Source organism: Medicago sativa, chromosome 6, assembly GCF_051527215.1.
Source record: "Medicago sativa cultivar Bolivia chromosome 6, Bolivia_mono, whole genome shotgun sequence".
Taxonomy (NCBI): Eukaryota; Viridiplantae; Streptophyta; class Magnoliopsida; order Fabales; family Fabaceae; genus Medicago; species Medicago sativa.
Window position 1 is genome coordinate 90,104,341 of NC_140754.1, and position 20,972 is coordinate 90,125,312.

General features: G+C 33.6%; 1 protein-coding gene across 2 annotated transcripts; it reads right to left on the bottom strand.

Moving 5' to 3' along the window:
• Positions 1–4,769: 4,769 nt before the first annotated feature.
• On the bottom strand, positions 4,770–18,334 carry LOC146918096 (disease resistance protein Roq1-like). Of its 2 annotated transcripts, XM_085719764.1 has the most exons (7): positions 17,632–18,334; positions 11,603–12,710; positions 11,140–11,313; positions 10,682–10,695; positions 6,900–6,996; positions 5,473–6,780; positions 4,919–5,383 (listed from the first exon to the last, which is right to left on the bottom strand). In XM_085719764.1, exons 1-7 carry the CDS (start codon positions 18,096–18,098, stop codon positions 4,919–4,921), a joined length of 3,633 nt encoding a protein of 1,210 aa, XP_085575890.1. In that variant the 5' UTR covers positions 18,099–18,334. The 2 variants fall into 2 exon arrangements, with proteins under 2 accessions (XP_085575889.1, XP_085575890.1); XM_085719763.1 differs by lacking the exon at positions 10,682–10,695 and having other exon boundaries at positions 4,770–5,383; positions 5,473–6,783; positions 6,900–7,011; positions 11,147–11,313.
• Positions 18,335–20,972: the final 2,638 nt, after the last annotated feature.

The window sequence follows — 20,972 nt, forward strand, 5'->3', positions numbered from 1 at the left end:
GCGGTGGAATTATTAAAAATAAGCGACTGTGGGGCTCAAACCCGCGACATTTTGCTGAAAGACAAGCCATCTTTCCACTGCGACCAAGTGAAACATATTTTATTAATAGGCCTAATATGATATATAGTAAAGTTAGGGGATACCATGGCACCTGGGGTCTCCAAAGAGATCCGCCCCTGCCTTTGGACATCTTTCCACTGCGACCAAGTGAAACATATTTTATTAACAGGCCTAATATGATATATAGTAAAGTTAGGGGATACCATGGCACCTGGGGGTCTCCAAAGAGATCCGCCCCTGCCTTTGGACATAAATCTGATGCTACCAAACCACCCCCAATTTATATAATCACTCAATCAGTCAATTTGGAAAACTATTTCAATAAAAAGAATCAACAATCATTTCTTTTTCGCATGAACCATTTGTTTCCACTTTCCAACACCGGAGGGATGATAAATCCAAACGACACCGTTAGGTAAATTTCACCTCTCTTTCACTTATATATTTTTTTATTTCGTTTCATGTTTAGAAGTTCTTCTAATTCTGATTTTTTTAATGAAGTTTACCTACACACAAAAAATTGTTTTTATTTTAGGGGACCTATTTTAAAAAGAGAGTCAAGCCTCCTATTTCATAGGAACGGCCTGACTACATTAACCAAGAATGCTTAGATACTTTTATCTTTGATAAAAAAATGGTGTTAGTTACCGACTATGGACCATGAAAAAGTAATGGTGGACCATAAACAATGATAAACCCAAATTCATGGTGTTAGTTTCACTTTTTTGGGGGTCAAAGGCCGAATTTTCTCATCAAAACTCATCGTGTACATCCCTCATTTTTCTCATATTGAAATAGTCATATATGGTTACCTCTATTTATTTGAGTAGTTTTACACTATGGTCACCAGAGGAAAAAAAAAAAAAAAAACTCTTACAAGAAATCCTATACACCATACTCTCTTACAAAAATTCTGGGTTGTTATCCTCTTGTACACAAATTATTCTTATCAGTTATATATCCTTAAATACACCGTGTTATGAAATGTGCAAAATGAATAAATCTCATTTCTCATAGTTGAATTAACATGTACAAGGAGTATATATAGTGTTACACTTCTCCTAATCAACATGCTAATCACTCTTATTATCATACTGATACAGTTACTTGTGAATCATGTAATTTGTCTAAATGAACTAAACACAGTTACTTGTATATCAAGTAACTGCACTAACATCTTCTTCTTTATTCTCTAATAGCGATCAATGCGTCTTAAACTACCTCACCATTTTTTCGTTCGTGGTAGTTTATTAAGATGTAAGGCGGCACCATCAATATCATGTTTAATTCAAATTATCTAAAATGCTCATAGAGCTATGGCATGATTCTACAATGATCTTAAAGATTTTCGTTTTGTTGATTGAATTCTATAATTCAGAACTCACCATGGTAAGCTATTACCGCCACTTTCTTCTTTTGGTGAAACAAAATAATACGGGATGGAACGTAAGTGGAAGGGAGGTTGGCAAGAAAATTGTCGATTGAATGAAGCATATTTCTGACTTTAAATACTATATGGCAGGTTAGTAATCACACCTTTGTTTTTCAATTTTTTATGGTACATTTGAATGGGGAAGTTGGATTTTGAGATGAGTTTTAAGTTGTTTTTCTTTCTTTATTTTCTCGTTTTTTTTTTTGTTTTGTTTTTTTGAATTGTTTTATGGGGTTTTGCTTTTTCTTCAATTGGATGTTTTATTTGGTTAAAGTTTTTTACCATTCTAGTTGTTGTTTATGTTTCATTTAAATTCATATTTGGAGGTAATGGTTGATTTAAGGTAAATTGATTTCATAGCCATTATCGTTGTCTTTAAATGCAACAATCATGTTTACCCCGTTTATGTTTCCGTTGGGTTTATTCCCCACGAAATCCAGCCATCTGAAGTTGGTGGGGCTGCTACGAAGATCTCTGAGAGGGACGAGTTTGTTGGGTTGTAGGTGTAGTGGAGGGAGGAATTTAGTTTGGGTTAAATTCCTCCATTTACTACGCATACAACCCGACAAACTCCACCCTCACGGTGGTCATCGTAGCAGCCCCGCCAACTTCAGAGGGTTTGTATTTCATGGAGAATAAACCCAACCGACACATGAGTGGTGGAGACAGACGTGATTGTTGTGTTTAAAGATAAAACATTCATGGATGTGAAATCCATATACCTTAAATCTTACACAGATGTTAATACTAGAAGTTCTCATCCTTGTTTAATCCTTATATATTCATCGATGTGGAGATATGCAAAGAAAATACAATAGAGCTTAGGGTTTTAGGTGAGGGAATGAAGATGATGAAAGTGAAGCATAAGAGAGAGTATATAATGAATTTTTCTTTCATTAGAAAAAGAGTGGAAGTATTTTAGAGGAAGGCTTAAATTTAGACATGATGGCCAATGAATTTGAAAATTGACCCATGCAACATATATGATGTTTCTTTTTTGTTTAGGTTGGTTTATCTATGATTAGGTTGGTTTCAATGTAACATATATGATGTTTCTTTTTTGTTTCAATATATTTTGAAGTGTTTTATTTGTACTACATGTTAACGTTCAAGAACCTTTTTATACACAACTAAAAGATCTTATATTCATCACTCCATAATCCTTATAACTAGACTTTGATTCTAGTACGTCTTATAATGGTATTGCTTGCAGATGTCCTTAAAATAATTGAGGGAAGATGTGCCACTAACAAATACAACAAGTTTCAATGCTTTTTTTCTTAATCTTAAATATATGATGATTATATATGTATAATAACTATTATCCTTTCCTTCAGTAAAAAATGTACACTTTTTTATTTTTAAACGGAACAATCACTTCTACCCCAGTTCATGTGTTAGTCGGGTTGATTCCCCATAAAATTCAGCCATCTAGAGTTGGTGGGGCCGCTACGAAGACCACGGAAAGGGTGAAGTTTGTCCAACCGGTACATGAGTGGTGGGCGCAGAAGTCATTGATGTTTTTTAGAGATAAAACATTCATGGATGTGAAGATATGCAAAGAAAATTGGGAGATCACATTGTTTACATCAGCAAGTATACTAATAATGTGTCACTAGCACTGTCGTCTCTCCCTCTCTAACAAGTTGATCACATTTTTTTTTACTTATCCTGTGTTTTTCAATGTTCTTTCCACATTTTTTTGTGTGGTGTGGTTCGAACCCCCCGTACTTGCATATATTATGCATTGTTCATATCAACTGAGCTAAACTCATGAGGACTTTCCACATTCTAATAAAAATAGCTAGGAGTGGATGTTATTAACAACTTAATAGCGCATTATTGTTGGATGAATATACACGTTGGCGCACCACACAGAGTTGTCTTTGAAATAAGGGTTGCTGATGGATATGGTGCATGTTGGACTGAAGATGGAAGTAAGATGCGTGGGCAGAAAAGTTTTATATTTTGTTGAGAAGTGTTATTTGAACAACCAATTTGGTGACAACTTATTTGACAACCATATTTTACAAAGAAAAAAGTGGTATTGTCACGGAAACCATAGCAATAGAGAGATAAAGTAAAAAGTAATGTGAGTATGAGAGAGAAAGTTGTTGCAAAAGTTGTCACTAAATGGATGTTCAAATATCATTTCTCTATTTTCTTTAAGGTGTTAACTAAAGATTAATTATAAGTTGCCACCCTTTTTTCTTACCTCCTTTTACACCCTATGTGGCACTAGGGAGAAGAGAGAGTGAGAGACAAAGTTGGTGAGTATGTGGGGGCCACGTCGCCACATGTTACTTTTGTGTGTGCAGGTATAAGAGGTGTATGCCAGATAGGGTGGTCAACCTATCATTGCTCTTAACTAAACGAATTTTTTTTTTCAGTTCATTGGGTTTTTAGAGCATTGTCACTCCAAAGGATGGAAACACTAGTTCTGCTAGTCAGACCACTAACAACTGCAATGCAACCATCTTTTCATTTTGGCTTGTGATGGAATTGTGATTATGTGCAGTAATTGTTTTTCTATCTCTACTTTTCACTGAAATTTATCTAACAAGTATAACAATCATCTTTTTACCTCATAAAGGATAAATTAATATTTTTCTGGAAGCTGGGATTGTGGATCATTGAAATTGATGGGTAATAATGGCTCAGTCTTATTCTCTGGAGGGGGACATATATGCAATTAATTTATGAACCGTTTGGACAATCTTCTCACACTTGAAATCCTAAGCATCTTTCACAGATTCATCACACACTTTTCGATCCATTCTTCAGAGACAAAATTAACAATGATGCAGTAAAAAACTGTTAGCATTGACTCGAGGAATGCGATTAACTAACATATATCCAGAAGCAATATACATTGTAATAAGGAAAATGCTATTTGTCCCGAGAAAGCAATTCATGACCATATCACAACCGTGTTAAAGTAAGTGTAGCATAAATCCACATTGTATTCCATCCATCCATGTATTGTAACAGTTGATAATCTAACGGTGATAGGCTATTCAGGACAACTTCGGGACAAAATGCTTCGCTAGAAATAACTCAGCTCTTGTAATAAATAGCATCATAACATATTAAGAATCTCAACAAAATACAAATCATCATTTCTTTTGCATGAACTCTTGATTTTTTGAAAGAACAGCATATGGAGTGAACCACATTAACAAGATCTAGCAAAGATGAATATTTTTCATACCATTTATATAAACCAGTATGATTTCGGTTTTATTTATATATACATTGGGATTTAATTGTACTTCAGTTCAGACAATAACAACTAACAGTGAAAAATTAGAATGATCCACAATAACACTAGTATTCACTTTTCCATTCTGTATTATAAGTTATAACAACCTGATTACAGGAAGAAAGCTTTATGATAATTTGGGTAAAATAAATTATATACTCACTTCAACATCCCAAGTGTAACACAGTGGTAGCATCATTACCTGGATTGGTGAATCGAATATCCTTAATGCTACTTTTCTCTTTCAATACATGGACTCCACAATTCATGAATGGGAATCCAAAGTCAACCTCTGCATGGTTCCACTTGTTTTCTAAAAGTGCTTTGTCCATATTATCATCAAAGTTTTCCAGTTGCATATGAAAAAGATGTAAATGATACATTTTTGCTGGTGACATATGTCTTGTAACACCTCGTGTATAGGAAAATGTATTTCCATTGAAGATCACTCTTACACGACGTCGAAAATCATCCAATGTCATTGGAGAAACAACACAGAGAGCTATGGCAGGAAACTTGTTTCGAAACCAGAAAGACATTGACAATCCGGCCAAGCACTGGTGGTCGAACCACTCTGGAATCTTTGTTCGTGGCAATCGAAACCAAGTGTTTCCAGCCTCATGAAATTCCTGTTAGTCATCAATAATTAATGTAAGTTTAACTATATGATGAATAATATCAATTAACATATCACATAAATTATTAAAAAAATCATAACCTGGTTTAGTAATTTGCTTTTGCACGACAAAGTCAAGGATTTGCAGTTCAAAGCAGATAACGTTTTTAAGCATGGAGGAATCCCTTTAATTTCCTGAAGCTCCTCACAATCATCCATGACAAGCCTCCTTAAAAAATGACATTTTTCTATGGATTTAGGAAGAACTGTGAATCGATTTTTAGTTAGGTGTAATTCTTTCACATTAGCAAACAACGCGAGACCTATTGACAAATACTCATCTGAAACTTCGCAGTTTCTGAGACAAATATATTCTACATATGAAGATTGCATTGGGCTCACTTTTTTCTTACCCTCAATGGTAAATTCAGCCAACAATGACATTGCAGCATCTCTATTTGACAAATCAACAATTCCACAATTACATGGGTAAGATGTTGGAGGTGGAGTGAGCTTTTGAAATGGAAACGGAAACTCTTTTATGGGAGTTTTGTCCAACATGAGTCTGGGTATATTTCTCATCTCTTCCAATATTTCTGGAAAACTCTCTAGACTTAGACAATGTGAAAGATCAAATTGTTCCAACGAAGTCAACCTGAGAGGTGGGATACTCCTAAGGTTGATGCAATAATCGATACACAAAAATCTAAGTTTATCCAACAACCCATCCACGACATTTGGAAATTTCTCAAGGTTATAACAATATGAAAGGTCAAGTTTTTCTAAAGAATCCAACTTGAGAGGTGGAATACTATTGAGATTGTGACAACTTCTAACAAGCAAGGTTTTAAGTTTACCAAGAAATCCGTCCACCACAAGTGGAAAACTTTCGAGGCTATAGCAACGTGAAAGGTCAAGTTCTTCTAGCGAAGTCAACTTAAGAGGTGGAATACTCCTTAGCTGGACACAATTTCTAAGACTCAATGTTTTAAGTTTATCCAACAAGAAATCTACCACATGTGGAAAACTCTCAAGACAAGAACAATCTGAAAGATTGAGTTCTACAAGAGAATCCAACTTGAGAAGCGGAATTCTTCTGAGCTTGATGCAACGCATAGCTCTCAAGGTTTTAAGTTTACCCAATACAACAGGTGCAAAACTCTCAAGGTTAGTACAATATGAAAGATCAAGTTCTTCTAGAGAAGCTAGCAAGAGAGGTGGAAAATTCTGGATTTTTCGGCAATGCATAACTCTCAAGATTTTAAGTTTACCCAAAACACCAACCAATTTATCAATTGCAATTAGTCTCCTACAATTTCTAATTGACAATTCTTCTAAATTTCGAAGACCAGATAGGTCAGGTATCTGTTTTAAATATCCACATACATTTAAAACTCTCATATTCTCGAACTTCTGCAAAAAAGAAAAATAAAATAAAAAGAAGATCATAAAAATGAAAATAAATATTTGAATAATCATAAAGAGTATTTATTAATATAAGATAAGAGATATAGATTGATTATACTTGCCTTCTTGAGAAACTCAAATGACGCAAGGTGAGAGCCAAAATTGCAAATAACAAGTTTCTTAGGATAGAACCCATATGGTAAATCAGATGAAGGATACCTGCACCATTCCAGTGTTGTTGCGGATGACCGGAAAATGATTAACCTGCAAAAATAACAAACTGTGAAATAAACCTGAGGCGCGACTACGTCACTGGACTAAGGAATTATCCGCAAGATTGCGCAATTCCCCCAGAATACAACAGGTTCTTCCCGGCGATAATCGTACCGAGGCTATCAAGACACGAGAAAAATTATTGACATAGTAACTCAGGCACTTAGTTTTTCTATAAAATTGAAGGAAGAAAAGTAGAACAATATATGTTTTCTCTTTGTTATCCGAAAAAGCAATGTAGCTGAGTTAATATAGAAGGAATATATTTTCTCCCGTTGGAAAACGGTTCTTCCCATTAAAAGGCAACATTCTATATTACTTATTAATAATAATGATAATAACAGCCCAACAAATGAGAAGTTTATGAATAGGAAGGTAACGTATACGGTCAGCAAAATTCAAGGGTAACTAATTATTGAGAAAACCAAATCAAATTCATTTGAAAAGTGATTGTTCCTAATAAATACGGAGCAGGAAGAGTAATTAAAAAGGAGGTTCTACAAATCATGGTAAAATGGCAACGTAATATCCTGTCAAAATGAGCTTCTTATGCATAAGTCAACAAAGTTAATTTTCTCTCAATAAAATTAATTAAACCATTTATTTTTAATAAAATAGAATAGAGTAAAATAACTTTTGAAATATCTCAAATATACAACAATCCCCCACATATTTCAAAAGTTTTAAATTAAACTATTTTGCCTGAGTCACCTTTGAGTATGATGCATCAAACTGGTGTAGCAAGCTATATGAACCAGTGCTAGAATGATAAACTTAACACACAGTGAATTGGTGTAGCAAGCTATATGAACCAAAGACACTTGGCGTATGTTAGAGGTGTATCACTCGCATCACACCCCCACAATTCTCGTGTTATCGCTGTGTTGCGCATTTAGGCCGTGCGCGTGTCTGGTTTTCATGAGTGCTCTAGAGACCCGCCACGGTCTCATGCAAGCGGCCCCACTTGACACTCATATAGGTGATTCCATCTAGTGCATGCTACAACCACGCACCACCCATAAGGGTTTATGGTAATCATTAAAAGCATATAAAGCTTACCCTCAAATTTAAAATTTAATTAGCACTTCTCATTGGCATAACACTATAGGAAAAAGACAAAACAATTTAGTGCTAACATAACTAACAAGTGACTTGTTTTTCCCATATGAACCTTTTTCATGGGATCTCCAATCATAAAGGTTGGGTTCCCATCACTTGTCGTTTTTCAAGTGGCATAGTCTTATTTCCTTCTCTTTCTTCCCGGGGTTTTTATCAACGAATTCGTTAAATTCACAAATATTGATTAAGACGTCTCTTAATCAATTAATCTTATATCTTCAAGTCTATAAAATAAACTTGGTTTATACAAAAATAACAGATTATACAAATTTGCTTATACAACGTAAGCAACATCATATTCATCAATAAAATAAATAGATTTATTTTATTGGTTCATATCCAATTATCATCATTGTATTATTATAATGCAATGGTTATTTCATATTAAGTAATGTAATCTTAAGATAAATTTATCAATTAAATATGTAAGCATGCAATGTCAAATTTAAAATTATAGCATATTATATACCCCCACGTAAAAGAAATTAACAAAAATTTCATACAAGTTCTAGCAGGCTACGTATAATCATAAACTAGAGTCATAGAATTTTTGACAGTAGTGTACATAACTAATAACTAAGTTCTATACATTTCACTCAATTCATTTCATGTATCAAAGAAAACATACACTTACTTACAGAAACTATTTTTCAAGGCATCTTCCATATGTATGCTGTTCAACCATAACATGAAGGAAGACTTAATTTTCACAGACATAATTTTCACGACACTTTGCTTTCAGTATCATAGTTAAAAATACTCAGGTAATTACTATAAACATGGTATGTAATTAAAAACACAGGAACACCATATCAATTGAATGAGAAACACACATATATATAAATGTCAAAGGAGCAACAAATTTATTGAAACTGAATAAGACAGATAATAAAGCAAAATAGTCTAAGGAGATACAAACTACTCAGAAACACTAAGAACAAAAAGCCCCTGATCACAATACCCTTTCCCAACAAATACATTATTCTTTGTCATCACCATCTTATCAGATTCAAATGATACTTTAACCCCAACTTTGTTTAATAGTGCTACAGAAATTAAATTGGTCCTAATAGTAGGCACATGTAGCACATCGCTCAAAGCCAAAGTCTTGCCGGAAGTAAGCTTCAGAAGTACCTTGCCTTTGCCATTCACTGCAGCAGTTCGTGAATCACCTAGATAGACTTGATCTTCATCATCCCCCACAGAAGTGTAGGAGGTAAAGGCATCTCTCTTTGCACATATGTGTCTCGTAGCCCCCGAGTCTATCACCCATTTTTTCACATCACTGACAAGATGCACTTCAGATATGACGGCAGCAATAACATCATCATCGTCATCTTTCTTATCATCTCCCTGAGTCAAATTTGCTTTTGGCTTAGGAGGCTGACCATTCACTTTTCGATATCTGCAGTGATATGCTTTATGTCCTACCTTTCCACACACATAACAACCTCCTAGGTTTGGTTTAAAATTGGGGTTAGTTACTTTGAGGGCATGACCAGATTTATTTTCATACCTCTGTTTGCGCGCATTGTTTTGGATTAGATTTGCTCTTGACTCCAAAGCTTTGCCTCTTGCAACTTCGCATTCCTTTCGGCTGATGTCTTCAATGATTATGTGTTTGATGAGATCATTAAGAGACATCTGCTTGTGCTTATGCTTCAGCTGTTGCTTGTAATCAGTCCATGAGTTTGGCAATTTTTCAACCAGCGCACCAGCAACAAACGCATCTGGGAGTTGGATGTTCTCCGCCTTCAATTCTTCAAGGAGTTGATGATACTCATTGATCTGCACTTTGATTTCCTTGTCCTCTTTCATTTGCCACCGTAGATAGTTTCCAACAACAAACTTCTGTTTGGTAGCATCCTCAGCAGTGTACTTGACATTCATGTTGTCCCAAATTTCTTTGGCAACCTTGTAGGAACAGTAGACATCGAAAAGTACATCAGATAACGTGGAAAGAATTGTATGGCGACAAACCTTGTTGGCATTATTCCATTTTTCAATTTGTTTGGCATCTGATTTGGTTTCATCTGGTTTGACCTCTGTAAGAGCAGAAGCAACACCGTGGACGTCTAGCAGAGTGAAGATACGCTCATTCCAACGCCGGAAATTCTGTCCATCAAAAACTTCAATTCTGGAAACGTCTGGGAATTGTTTTGCATAGGTGACCACTGCCGGAGGAGGAACAGTAGCAACAGCCAGGGTAGAGTCTGTGACATTCTTATTACCGTCATTGTTAGAATCATCTCCAGCCATAATTCCTTAGATTGTTGTTGCGGATGACCGGAAAATGATTAACCTGCAAAAATAACAAACTGTGAAATAAACCTGAGGCGCGACTACGTCACTGGACTAAGGAATTATCCGCAAGATTGCGCAATTCCCCCAGAATACAACAGGTTCTTCCCGGCGATAATCGTACCGAGACTATCAAGACACGAGAAAAATTATTGACATAGTAACTCAGGCACTTAGTTTTTCTATAAAATTGAAGGAAGAAAAGTAGAACAATATATGTTTTCTCTTTGTTATCCGAAAAAGCAATGTAGCTGAGTTAATATAGAAGGAATATATTTTCTCCCGTTGGAAAACGGTTCTTCCCATTAAAAGGCAACATTCTATATTACTTATTAATAATAATGATAATAACAGCCCAACAAATGAGAAGTTTATGAATAGGAAGGTAACGTATACGGTCAGCAAAATTCAAGGGTAACTAATTATTGAGAAAACCAAATCAAATTCATTTGAAAAGTGATTGTTCCTAATAAATACGGAGCAGGAAGAGTAATTAAAAAGGAGGTTCTACAAATCATGGTAAAATGGCAACGTAATATCCTGTCAAAATGAGCTTCTTATGCATAAGTCAACAAAGTTAATTTTCTCTCAATAAAATTAATTAAACCATTTATTTTTAATAAAATAGAATAGAGTAAAATAACTTTTGAAATATCTCAAATATACAACATCCAGTACTCTTAAACTATTTGGAAGATGTTTGGGACTTTCAGAAAAATGAACATCACTAATAATTAGCGTTTTGAGATTTTCCATCTTCTTGAAAGCTTCTCCATCCCATTCTACTAGTACTTTAGTTCTAATCGGACATACCAAATATATGATTTCAATTTTACTTGTTCCCTATAAACAAACAAAAAAGGACAATTCGATGAATACATACTCGAAAATTAGCTCCCGTATTTAAGATTTTTACATATTATAAAGGGGAAAAAATTATTTGATAATTAATAACATTAATAATGTAGAAAGCCAAAAGAGTTTAAATTCGGACAAAAGAGAAAAAAAATCTAACAACTAATTATTAACATTTACCATTTATACAAAAAAAAAAAAAATAATAGCCAAGGGAATATGAGCATTAGCAACATTAATCAAAGTTGAAAATAACAAGGAAAACATTATTACTCACCGTATTTCCTTCTAAAACTTGAACTATATCTTCGGGGAGCCATAACCTACTGCGTTTTCCAGGTTCTTCCGGTGATTCTTGTCTAACAATTTCTTTCCCCATGTCCTCTATCAAATCATGTAATGTCACATTATCAAACTTATTTATCTTTATGAGAGACTTTTCAACTAGCACATCGATGTGATCTTTCTTACTGTTTCCATGATGAGCATGAAGTATTTTTTCAGCCTTTGCCAATTTACATCCTTTGAAGAAACAAGCAATATCAAGAAAAACACTCTTCTCTTCTTCATTCAGAGCATCAAAGCTCATTTTTAGTATCGTTTGTATCTTTTTGTCAGGAATCCTCCTTTCATATCGATCTAGAGAAACATTACATTGTTCTATTGTTTTATTAATTAAGTGAGAACCTATTACTTCTAAAGCCAATGGAAGCCCACAAGCATAAGTTATGGCACGTTCTATAACATCCTTAAAACCTAAACTAACTTCTCCTGTCTTAGAAGCTTTCTGTCTAAGCAATTCAAATGCATCATTCTTGTTCAACGCCTTAACCTCAAATGTGCTTTCAACTCCATGACATGCTAGCAACCTTTTGTCCCGAGTTGTGATGATGATTCGACTTGAAAGACTAAACCATTCGGGTCTTCCAGCAATAGCTTGTAGCTGCTCCAACTCGTTAACATCGTCTAGAACCAAAAGAAACTTCTTTTGTCGAAGTCGTTGTTGTATCATTGAAATTCCTTGTAGAACACCTGTTAACTCAATTTTCTCCCCACCTACTTTAGAAAGAATAATTTTTTGGAGATATGGCAACCCATGTTTCTTAGAATTTTCTCTAACATTTTCAAGGAAACACGAACCTTCAAATTGATGGGCAATCGAATTAAAAACTGCTAGAGCAAGAGTTGTTTTTCCTATTCCACCAATTCCATGGATTCCTACCATGTGGACTCTATTATCGTACCCAACATTCAGAAGTGACATTACATTTTCCTTTCGGGGCTCTAGTCCAACTAGGTAATCATCAACATGTAAAGTTGCGGGTTTTATCTTTCTAAAGACTTGTTCAACAATCTTCCTAATAAACTCATGCTCATACCCATTCCTGTCAATAAGAGAAAATAAATAACTCCAGTACATCATGTCAATAATTTTATCACTTATTTACTACAAGTCAAATTTTCCTTTATTATTTTGTCATTTCAAATCCTACCTATGTTAGCTTTACTATGCATGGTCGGTCTCAAGCCTAGATAAACGAAGATGGTTGGGTTAGGCAGGTGAGAATCAATGTAAAATTTTGTCGCATCTTTATGACATGGACGGAATAAGTAATGGAGTGAATGTTAGGTTGTTTCCCGGAAGGAGCATGTTTTATAGCTCGAGTATAATGTCAAATAAGAAACGGTCACTGCATTCTCGCCTGGATGCAGTGACAAATAAGCAAGGGTTCTCAAATCTTCATAAATGGGAGAGTGTAAATAAGTAAGTTCATTATAGTAGGATTCATTACGTAACATGAAATATAGTCACTCTTATGGAAATATTGGACAACATAAATAGGAGGAAAATTAATTTTATGAGCCTAATGGAAATTAATTGGATGAGTGAAAAGGCGAAATAATTAGACAGTTAAGGACTGAAGCTTTGGTACAGTGGCAAAGCTAGACCAAGAAATGTGGTAGGAATTATTGTGGTTAGGGAGTGGAAGAAGGATATTGTGGATGTAAAAAAGAATAAGATAAGATCATAGGCCAAATATTTGTAGTGAAACAAAACACTTTTAATGTTATTAGTGTTTTACACACCCAGGCAGTAAAGGCTTAGTTCAAGATATACCACTAGGAGATTTTTTTTTTTTTGGATCAAACCTAAATGGGCATGTAGGGAGTTTACCGAGAGGTTTTGAGTGCTTCCATAGGGGGGGTATGGCCTCAAGGAGTAAATGCAGAGGGTAAATTAATCATGGATTTTTCATCGGCTTTTGATCTTAGTCTAGCTAATATTTTCTTTAGGAAGAGCAATGATCACATTACCACATACAAATTAAAAGTGTGGCGACATATTTTCCAATGGATTTATTTCTTATTAAAAAATTAGATAAAATATTTTTTTGGAGTGTAAATTCATATATGAAGAGAGCTCTACTACCTAACATATAAACTATTGGTTATGAATATAAGGGTTAAGAGGAGAGTGAATAGAATATTCTACAAGGGGACTGCACGGAACTAGTGGTGGCATTTAAAGGGTGACAAACAAATTATTTTCCAATACAAGATCTTATAGGAGGTTTTGGGCAGCCACAAGGAAGTGCAAATGATATGTGAGAAAAGACGTTACATGTGATTATAAAAGTATTGAAATAGACTTTGGGAGAATTGAGATCTTTTGGACCAAGACGTAAAGAATCTTGGTGGTGGAACGAAAATGTTTAGAGTAAATTTAGAATAAAAAATGCTTTACAGATTGGGTTAGGTGTAAAAATGTTGAAACATGGGAAAATATAAGAGAGCTAAGAAAGAGATCAAGAGGGCGGTGAAAGAAGTGAGAACTAAAGCTTTTGAAGGCTAATACCAATCCTTAGACACCAAGGAAGGAGAAAGATTTGTATATATGCTTGCTATGGGACAAGAAAGAAAGACAAGATACTTGGATCAAGTAAAGTGTATTAACGATGAAGAGGGTGCAATTTTAGTTCATGAAAAAGATATAAAAGATATATGGAGTCCGATTCAAGAACATGAGGTAAAAGAAACATTGAAAAGAATGAATAATGGCCAGACAATTAGGTTAGACAACATACTTATGGAATTGTGAAAAGGTATTGGAGATATAGTCATTGATTTGCTTACCAAACTTTTTAACGAAACTATGATGTCAAAGCAGATTTAGGATGAGTGGAGAAAAAACACTTTAATTCTGATATATAAGAACAAGGGTGATATATAGAATTGCAAAAAATATAGGGAAATTAAACTTATGATTTATGTCATTAAGTTTTGAGAAAGAGATACCAAACAAATACAAAAAAAATACTCAAGTCACTAATATTAATTTGGTTTTATGTCTAGGAGGTTGACCATGGAAACAATCTACATACTACGACGTTTGTTGGACATATATCGACAGGATAAAAACTTGAACTTAGTTTTAATTAATTTGGAAAATGTGATAAGTGACAATTTGGAAAATGTGATAAGTGACAAATTTACTTAATGATCTATATATATATATATATATATATATATATATATATATATATATATATTTCATGACATTTATTAACTAGAATTGATAGAAAATATGTGATTTTCCACACTTTATTTTATATATATATATATATATATATATATATATATATATATATATATATATATATATTCAATAATCATGGTTTGATACATGAGGATGGTAATTTTTGCATTTTTCCTTACTTTCATAGGTTAATGAAGATAAAAGATGAAAGAGAAAGAAACAAAGAATACTACCACTAGAGCTAACTAGCTAGCGGTCTATATGAATTCACTAAGCGAGCCAAAAATGGCTTAAATAATCAAGCAAGAGAGATTGGCTTAAATAATCAAGCAAGAGAGATTGGAGGAAAAACATAGTTAATTCTCTAAGCGAGTATCGATTTTCCTTAGCAAATTAAGGCAGTCTAAACTTCTATCATTTTTGGCAGAGATGAGATAGAGAGCAATCAAGATAGGGTGGAAATTAAAGAGGGGGAGAAGTTTGAGTAATCATATTTAATATTTAACATGTTTACTTTCTTCATGTATTATAAGTTTGTAATGTCTATGCGTATCTAATTCTCTCTTTTGTTGGTATCAGATGTAATTAACCATAATCTTATGTATTACTATTGATGAGTGTTATATATATAATATTTTTTCATTACATCAATGAGTTATTTCCATTTTTAATTCTTTTCCGACTTGAAACTCTAAAGTTGATTGTTGATTTAGAAATTGTATGACAAATACTTTTTGATCTAAATGATCAAGAATAATTTCATATGTGGATGCTTGTTGCTAAACATGGGACAAGATTTATAGTCAGAACCCACAATCAGATCTTAATGCTATTATACAGATTAACCAGAGAGACATTGGAATTTAATAGGTATGATAAATCTCGCTTCCTTTGTCGAACACAAAAATGTACGAAGAGCGGTAAGTGAAGATATAACTGAAATCCTAAAAGTATATAGATCAATATATAGGATGCATCAGAAAGTGGTGAAGGAAGTATAATCTCCTCAAAACTCAGTTCTCTGCTATTTTCTTGGTATTTATATGTTTCATCATCTTTATGCGAACAAAACGACCTCATACACTTAACTTAAAATCATATAATTTGATGAAATCACACGAGTCCTTATGGGTACAATAACTCTAATTATTTACTTTTGATTTTTAACACTGCGACATCAGAAGGCGTATGTTGAAGTGTCTAGAGAGATTTTTAGGAAATCCCCAGATAGAAAACGGGTTAGGATTGATTATATTCTAGCTATCAAAGATATTTATGTGGGGGCTTTGACTAGTGTGAGGATGCAAGAAGTGGCCACCAACAATTTTTCCGTTAGAATAGGATTGCACCAACTATCAACCCTTTAGTCGTATCTTTTTACTTTAGTCTTGGACGTAGTTATGGAACACATTTAAAAGTTAGAACTGAGATGTATACTTTTTGTAGATGATGTCTTCATGTTGGGAGAGTCGAGGGAGGAATTGAATGGGGGTTTGGAGAATTAGAGACAAACCTTATAAGCATACAAATATTTCCTGAACAGAAACAAAATAGAGTATATGCAATATAATTTTAGCAAAATGAAAATTATTTCTAGCTTAGATATGAAAGTTGAAGATCGTGTCACACCACAAGTTACACTGTTTAAATATCTTGGGTCCATGTTGAACAACTAAGAGAAATAGAATCAGGTGTAAATCATCAAATTCAAGTTGGGTGGTTAAATGGATGAGATCCTCGTATGTTTTATTGGAAGGGAAAATTTTATCAGACAATTGTAAGACCAAAGATGTTTTATGAAATGCGGTGTCGAGCATTGATGAACCAACATGAGAAAATAAGAGTGTAGCACATATGAGAATGTTGTGTTGGATGTGTGGTAAGACTAGACGAGATATGATTAAAAATGATGACAACATTAGAGAGAGTAAAAAAATGTGCATTATTTTTAAACAGTTTCTATTATAGAGTGAATGTGTAGTAGTGTGTTTAGTACACTTACAGTGAGAAAATAATAGATATTGAAAACATGTTGCTAATATTTTTGTTTAAAAAATAAAACAAATAATTTGATAAAAGTGAGTGTAAATTAGTAAGGTGAGTGTAAATAATTTGATAAAAGTTATAAAAGTGAGTGTAAATAATCAAATAGGTGTAAGTTGTTAATTTACTCCTTAGTGGTTTTAGGTAGATATAAGTTGCCAATTTACTCCTTAATGTTTTTAGGTGAGTGTAATATATATATATATATATATATATATATATATATATATATATATATATATATATATATATATATATATATATATATATATGGGTTTTGCTAGAAGACACCTTTTGTGAAGGTGTCTTTTAGCAAGTTACTCTATGAGCATTTGCGAAAAGACACCAACTTACTTTTATGAAGGTGTCTTTTAGCAAAGTTATAACTAAAAAGTGAAAATCACACCTTGAGGTGTGACTTGCTAAAAGACACCACCAAAGGGTGGCTTGTAGCAAAACCCTATATATATATATATATATATATATATATATATATATATATATATATATATATATATATATATATATATTAAATTAGTTGTGTTGATGTGTCTGTATCGTGTCATATGTCTGAATTCGTTCTTTACAGGTGTGGTTGTGTGTGTATTAATCTACTGAACTTAATTAAGCACTTATTTTGGTTTTCACAAAAATCATCTATCTTAATCCTAGAAACAAGACCCTAGACAAAATGAAGAAAAATAAAATTAAAGATGGTAACATACCCTTTCTTGTAATGAAATCCTGACAAATTAGCAACTTGGTGAAGAGACATCTTCCATTTATTATTCATGTTATGAGTGGAGCTTGCCTCATCATGTTTATCCATGGCTTCTCCATAAGTCCTTTTCAACTTCCGTACATCAGAAGGATCCACCTTATAAAAAACCGGCAAAACAGAACGACCTTTATCTTTCATGGAATCAAGGATCACAGAAAGTTCTTGTAAGCAAAAGGAAGAAGAAGCATAATTCTTAGAGAGGACAACAATGGCCATCATGGACTCATCAATTGCCTTGAGAAGTGATGGTGTGATTTCATCTCCTTTTTGAAGCTCCTCGTCATCTATGAAAGTTCGGACTCCTTTGTCATCAAGAGCTTTCTTGAGATTTCCGGTGAAACCATAACGCGTATCCTCGCCTCTAAAATTAAGGAACACATCGTACTTAAATTCTTCATTGACGGAAGCCATGTGAACTGTGAAGTGAAGAAACGTTAGACTAATGAAATATGCAGTAAGTGTTGATTAAATTCAACACCTAATATATACATCAATTATCTAAACGAAAATATACATTAAAATTACGTACGCCAACCACTAAATTTGTTTTTATCTATTATTATTTGTTATAACCAAAACTGTTTAGCCAATGAAACTTTCCGGTGGCAAAAAGGGAGAACGCGTTTTTCTAACTTATCACCTCCATATGGTTGGTCTATAATCCTTATCTTATCTCATTGTCTATCCTTTTTGCTATCGGTTATAACTTATATGGCACAAGTTACTGATATTGATCATGCCTCACCTTTGCCATCTCTATCATTGAATTATGTGTTATTTATACCTGGTTTTGCTTTTAATTTGATATTAAAAAGTAAACTTACTCGCTTTCTCAATTGTTCCGTAACATTTTCTTCCGAGTCTTTCTGATATAGGACCGTATGAATGACAATAGGAACAAGATCTGAATCACATGGTCTACATTACCTTCATAATCATCCATCCACTATACTTGTGGTATTTCTGCATCCCTGAATATCATTTATTGTCATTTGGGTCATCCTAGTTTAGATAAGTTAAAGGTGTTGACTCCTCAACTCTCACATGTAAAGTCATTGGTTGTGAGTCATGTCAAATTGGAAAATATGTTGGAGCATCTTTTCCAAGTAGTGTGATACCGACAAAATTGTAAGTTATTACATTGCACTTATCCCCCATAATATATGAGAAATTGAGTGATTGCATTGTTTGTAGATCTTAGTGACTATTTAAGAATTTATGGTTTTAATTAGCTTTTAGTGTTATTTAATCTTTTTGTACTAATAATGCTTGTTTTGGTTGTTTGGTGGGACACGTTAAGGATTTGCTTTGACGATACAAGAAGATACAACGTGGGAAAGGAGTCTGGCGATGTATGAAGATGCAACGCTAGGAAGGATATGTGAAGATGTATCATTTTGGATCATGTAGTATGTCGTACAATTGTACGAACTCTATGGTCCCTCGTCTTCCTTTTCTTAAGGTCTAAGTTAATTGAGCTGGTTCTAATCATTGTAGTACGAGGAATAAAAGAATATGATGAATGCCAAGAGGATTAGACAAGGACAACTCACAAGGAGATAGGAGAAATGACCAATGGATACAACTTGTAGTGGTTGGACTTGTACTATAAAAAGACAACCACATGTTAGTGTCAAGGGTTAGAAATTTGTTTAGTTGAATTGAGCGGCTAAGTTCCAGCTACGGTTAGCAGCCACTAGAGTTCTCACTCAATTTCATCTTCTTCATAGATCAGCATGAGTGCTAGCTAATTATTATTTCTGAACAGCCAAATAAGATTGTATTCATGAAAGATGAAAATAGGTACAAGTGATACTAAATATACACCATGTAAAGAAGTACATATGTAGCACTCACCCCTCCTAAAAATAAGTTTCCATAAAATTAATGCAAAATTTTACAAAGCTATATAACTTTAAAATACAATCAAATGGCAAGGTATGTCATTCATAATAAAAGACAAGAAGGACTCCATTTTCTACCCAGCAACCAACTCTAAGTCACTCTTTTTATCTCATCCACCACCTCCGCCACCTTAGAAGATTTGCCGTTAAAAGTTGACATTTTCTTTGCATTTCAAATCAGCCATTGGACCGTATGCCAAACCAACATCACACCCTTTACCCTTTTCCTTTCCGGGCCATGGAAAAGAAAATTTCTAACAAGTAAAGGTGTCACCCGGAAGCACAATTTCCACTCCTAGCGAATTGAAGACTTCATACCATATTGCACTAGTGAAATCACACGTAGTGAACAACTGATTCTCCGATACCGACACTTCCCCACACCACAAGCACCCTGACTCCCGAACTTACGAACGCATTAATAGTGAGATGGTTTCAAATTTAGGTTTTTTTTTTTTTCTTTATGCAATTTTCTTTTGATCTTTTGAAATATGTGGATGGTTGTTGTGAATTTTATGTATATTGTAAACGTTTTTGAATATATTGTGTCACATATTTGTAAGAGAGAAATATGGAAAAGTGTTTTAGTAGAAAATTATAATCATCAATATTTTTGGAAGTATTTTGATTAGTAATTTATTATCATCAAAATTTAAGTTTTTGTATAGAGATTATGGTTATTCAATAAGGCCATAATATGGTTATTCAATAAGGCCAATGTAAGTAAAACTTGTTCATGGAAAAGAACTTGAGAAACGAGACATTGAACCTTGCTTCCTGATACAAGAGCCTTTCTCTTTCAACTTTCACAAACTACAACAATGCTCCCTGCAGAATGAGGATAAATTTATTAGTGAACAAAGTAGAACTTTAGTAAGAGCAATTGTAATTCATTCTATGTAAAATAAATTTACAAATATTAAAGTGAGTTACACTTCATTCTCTATTAAAAGCTTGGGTTGGTTTATCAATGAACTACAAGAAAAACCAATAAAGAAAATAATTTCCAAAAACAATACACATGATTTCAACATCAAATTCTAAGGCTGGTGGGTCGACAAAATGTATTGAAGTTCATATGACTTTTAAATATCTCCATAATGGAGACTGTCCATTACATGATTGAGCATATGGGCAATAAATAACTCTTTCTCACCAAAGTCTAAGAGTTCAAAAAATCATGAATGATAAAACATAGTCATTAATTAGTTCACCTAGACAAAGGCATAACACTAAATCTAAAATAGTTAGTTTTTTGTTTTTCAAAAAGCAAATAAATAATGCCCTGAGTTACTTTTAATTCAAAACAATTAGTATTAAATTTCTTCTTAAATATGTGTGGAAGTTATGATATAGGAATTCAGTATTTGAAAGGAACTCT

Bases quoted from the DNA above. Each gene is read 5' to 3' on its own strand.
- LOC146918096 (XM_085719764.1), bottom strand. From the start codon at position 18,098: ATGGCTTCCGTCAATGAAGAATTTAAGTACGATGTGTTCCTTAATTTT. The intron at 12,711-17,631 runs GTATGTTACCAT...TCTTATTGACAG, and splicing joins GGATTTCATTACAAGAAAGG to GAATGGGTATGAGCATGAGT. The intron at 5,384-5,472 runs GTTATGATTTTT...GATGACTAACAG, and splicing joins AAAGCAAATTACTAAACCAG to GAATTTCATGAGGCTGGAAA.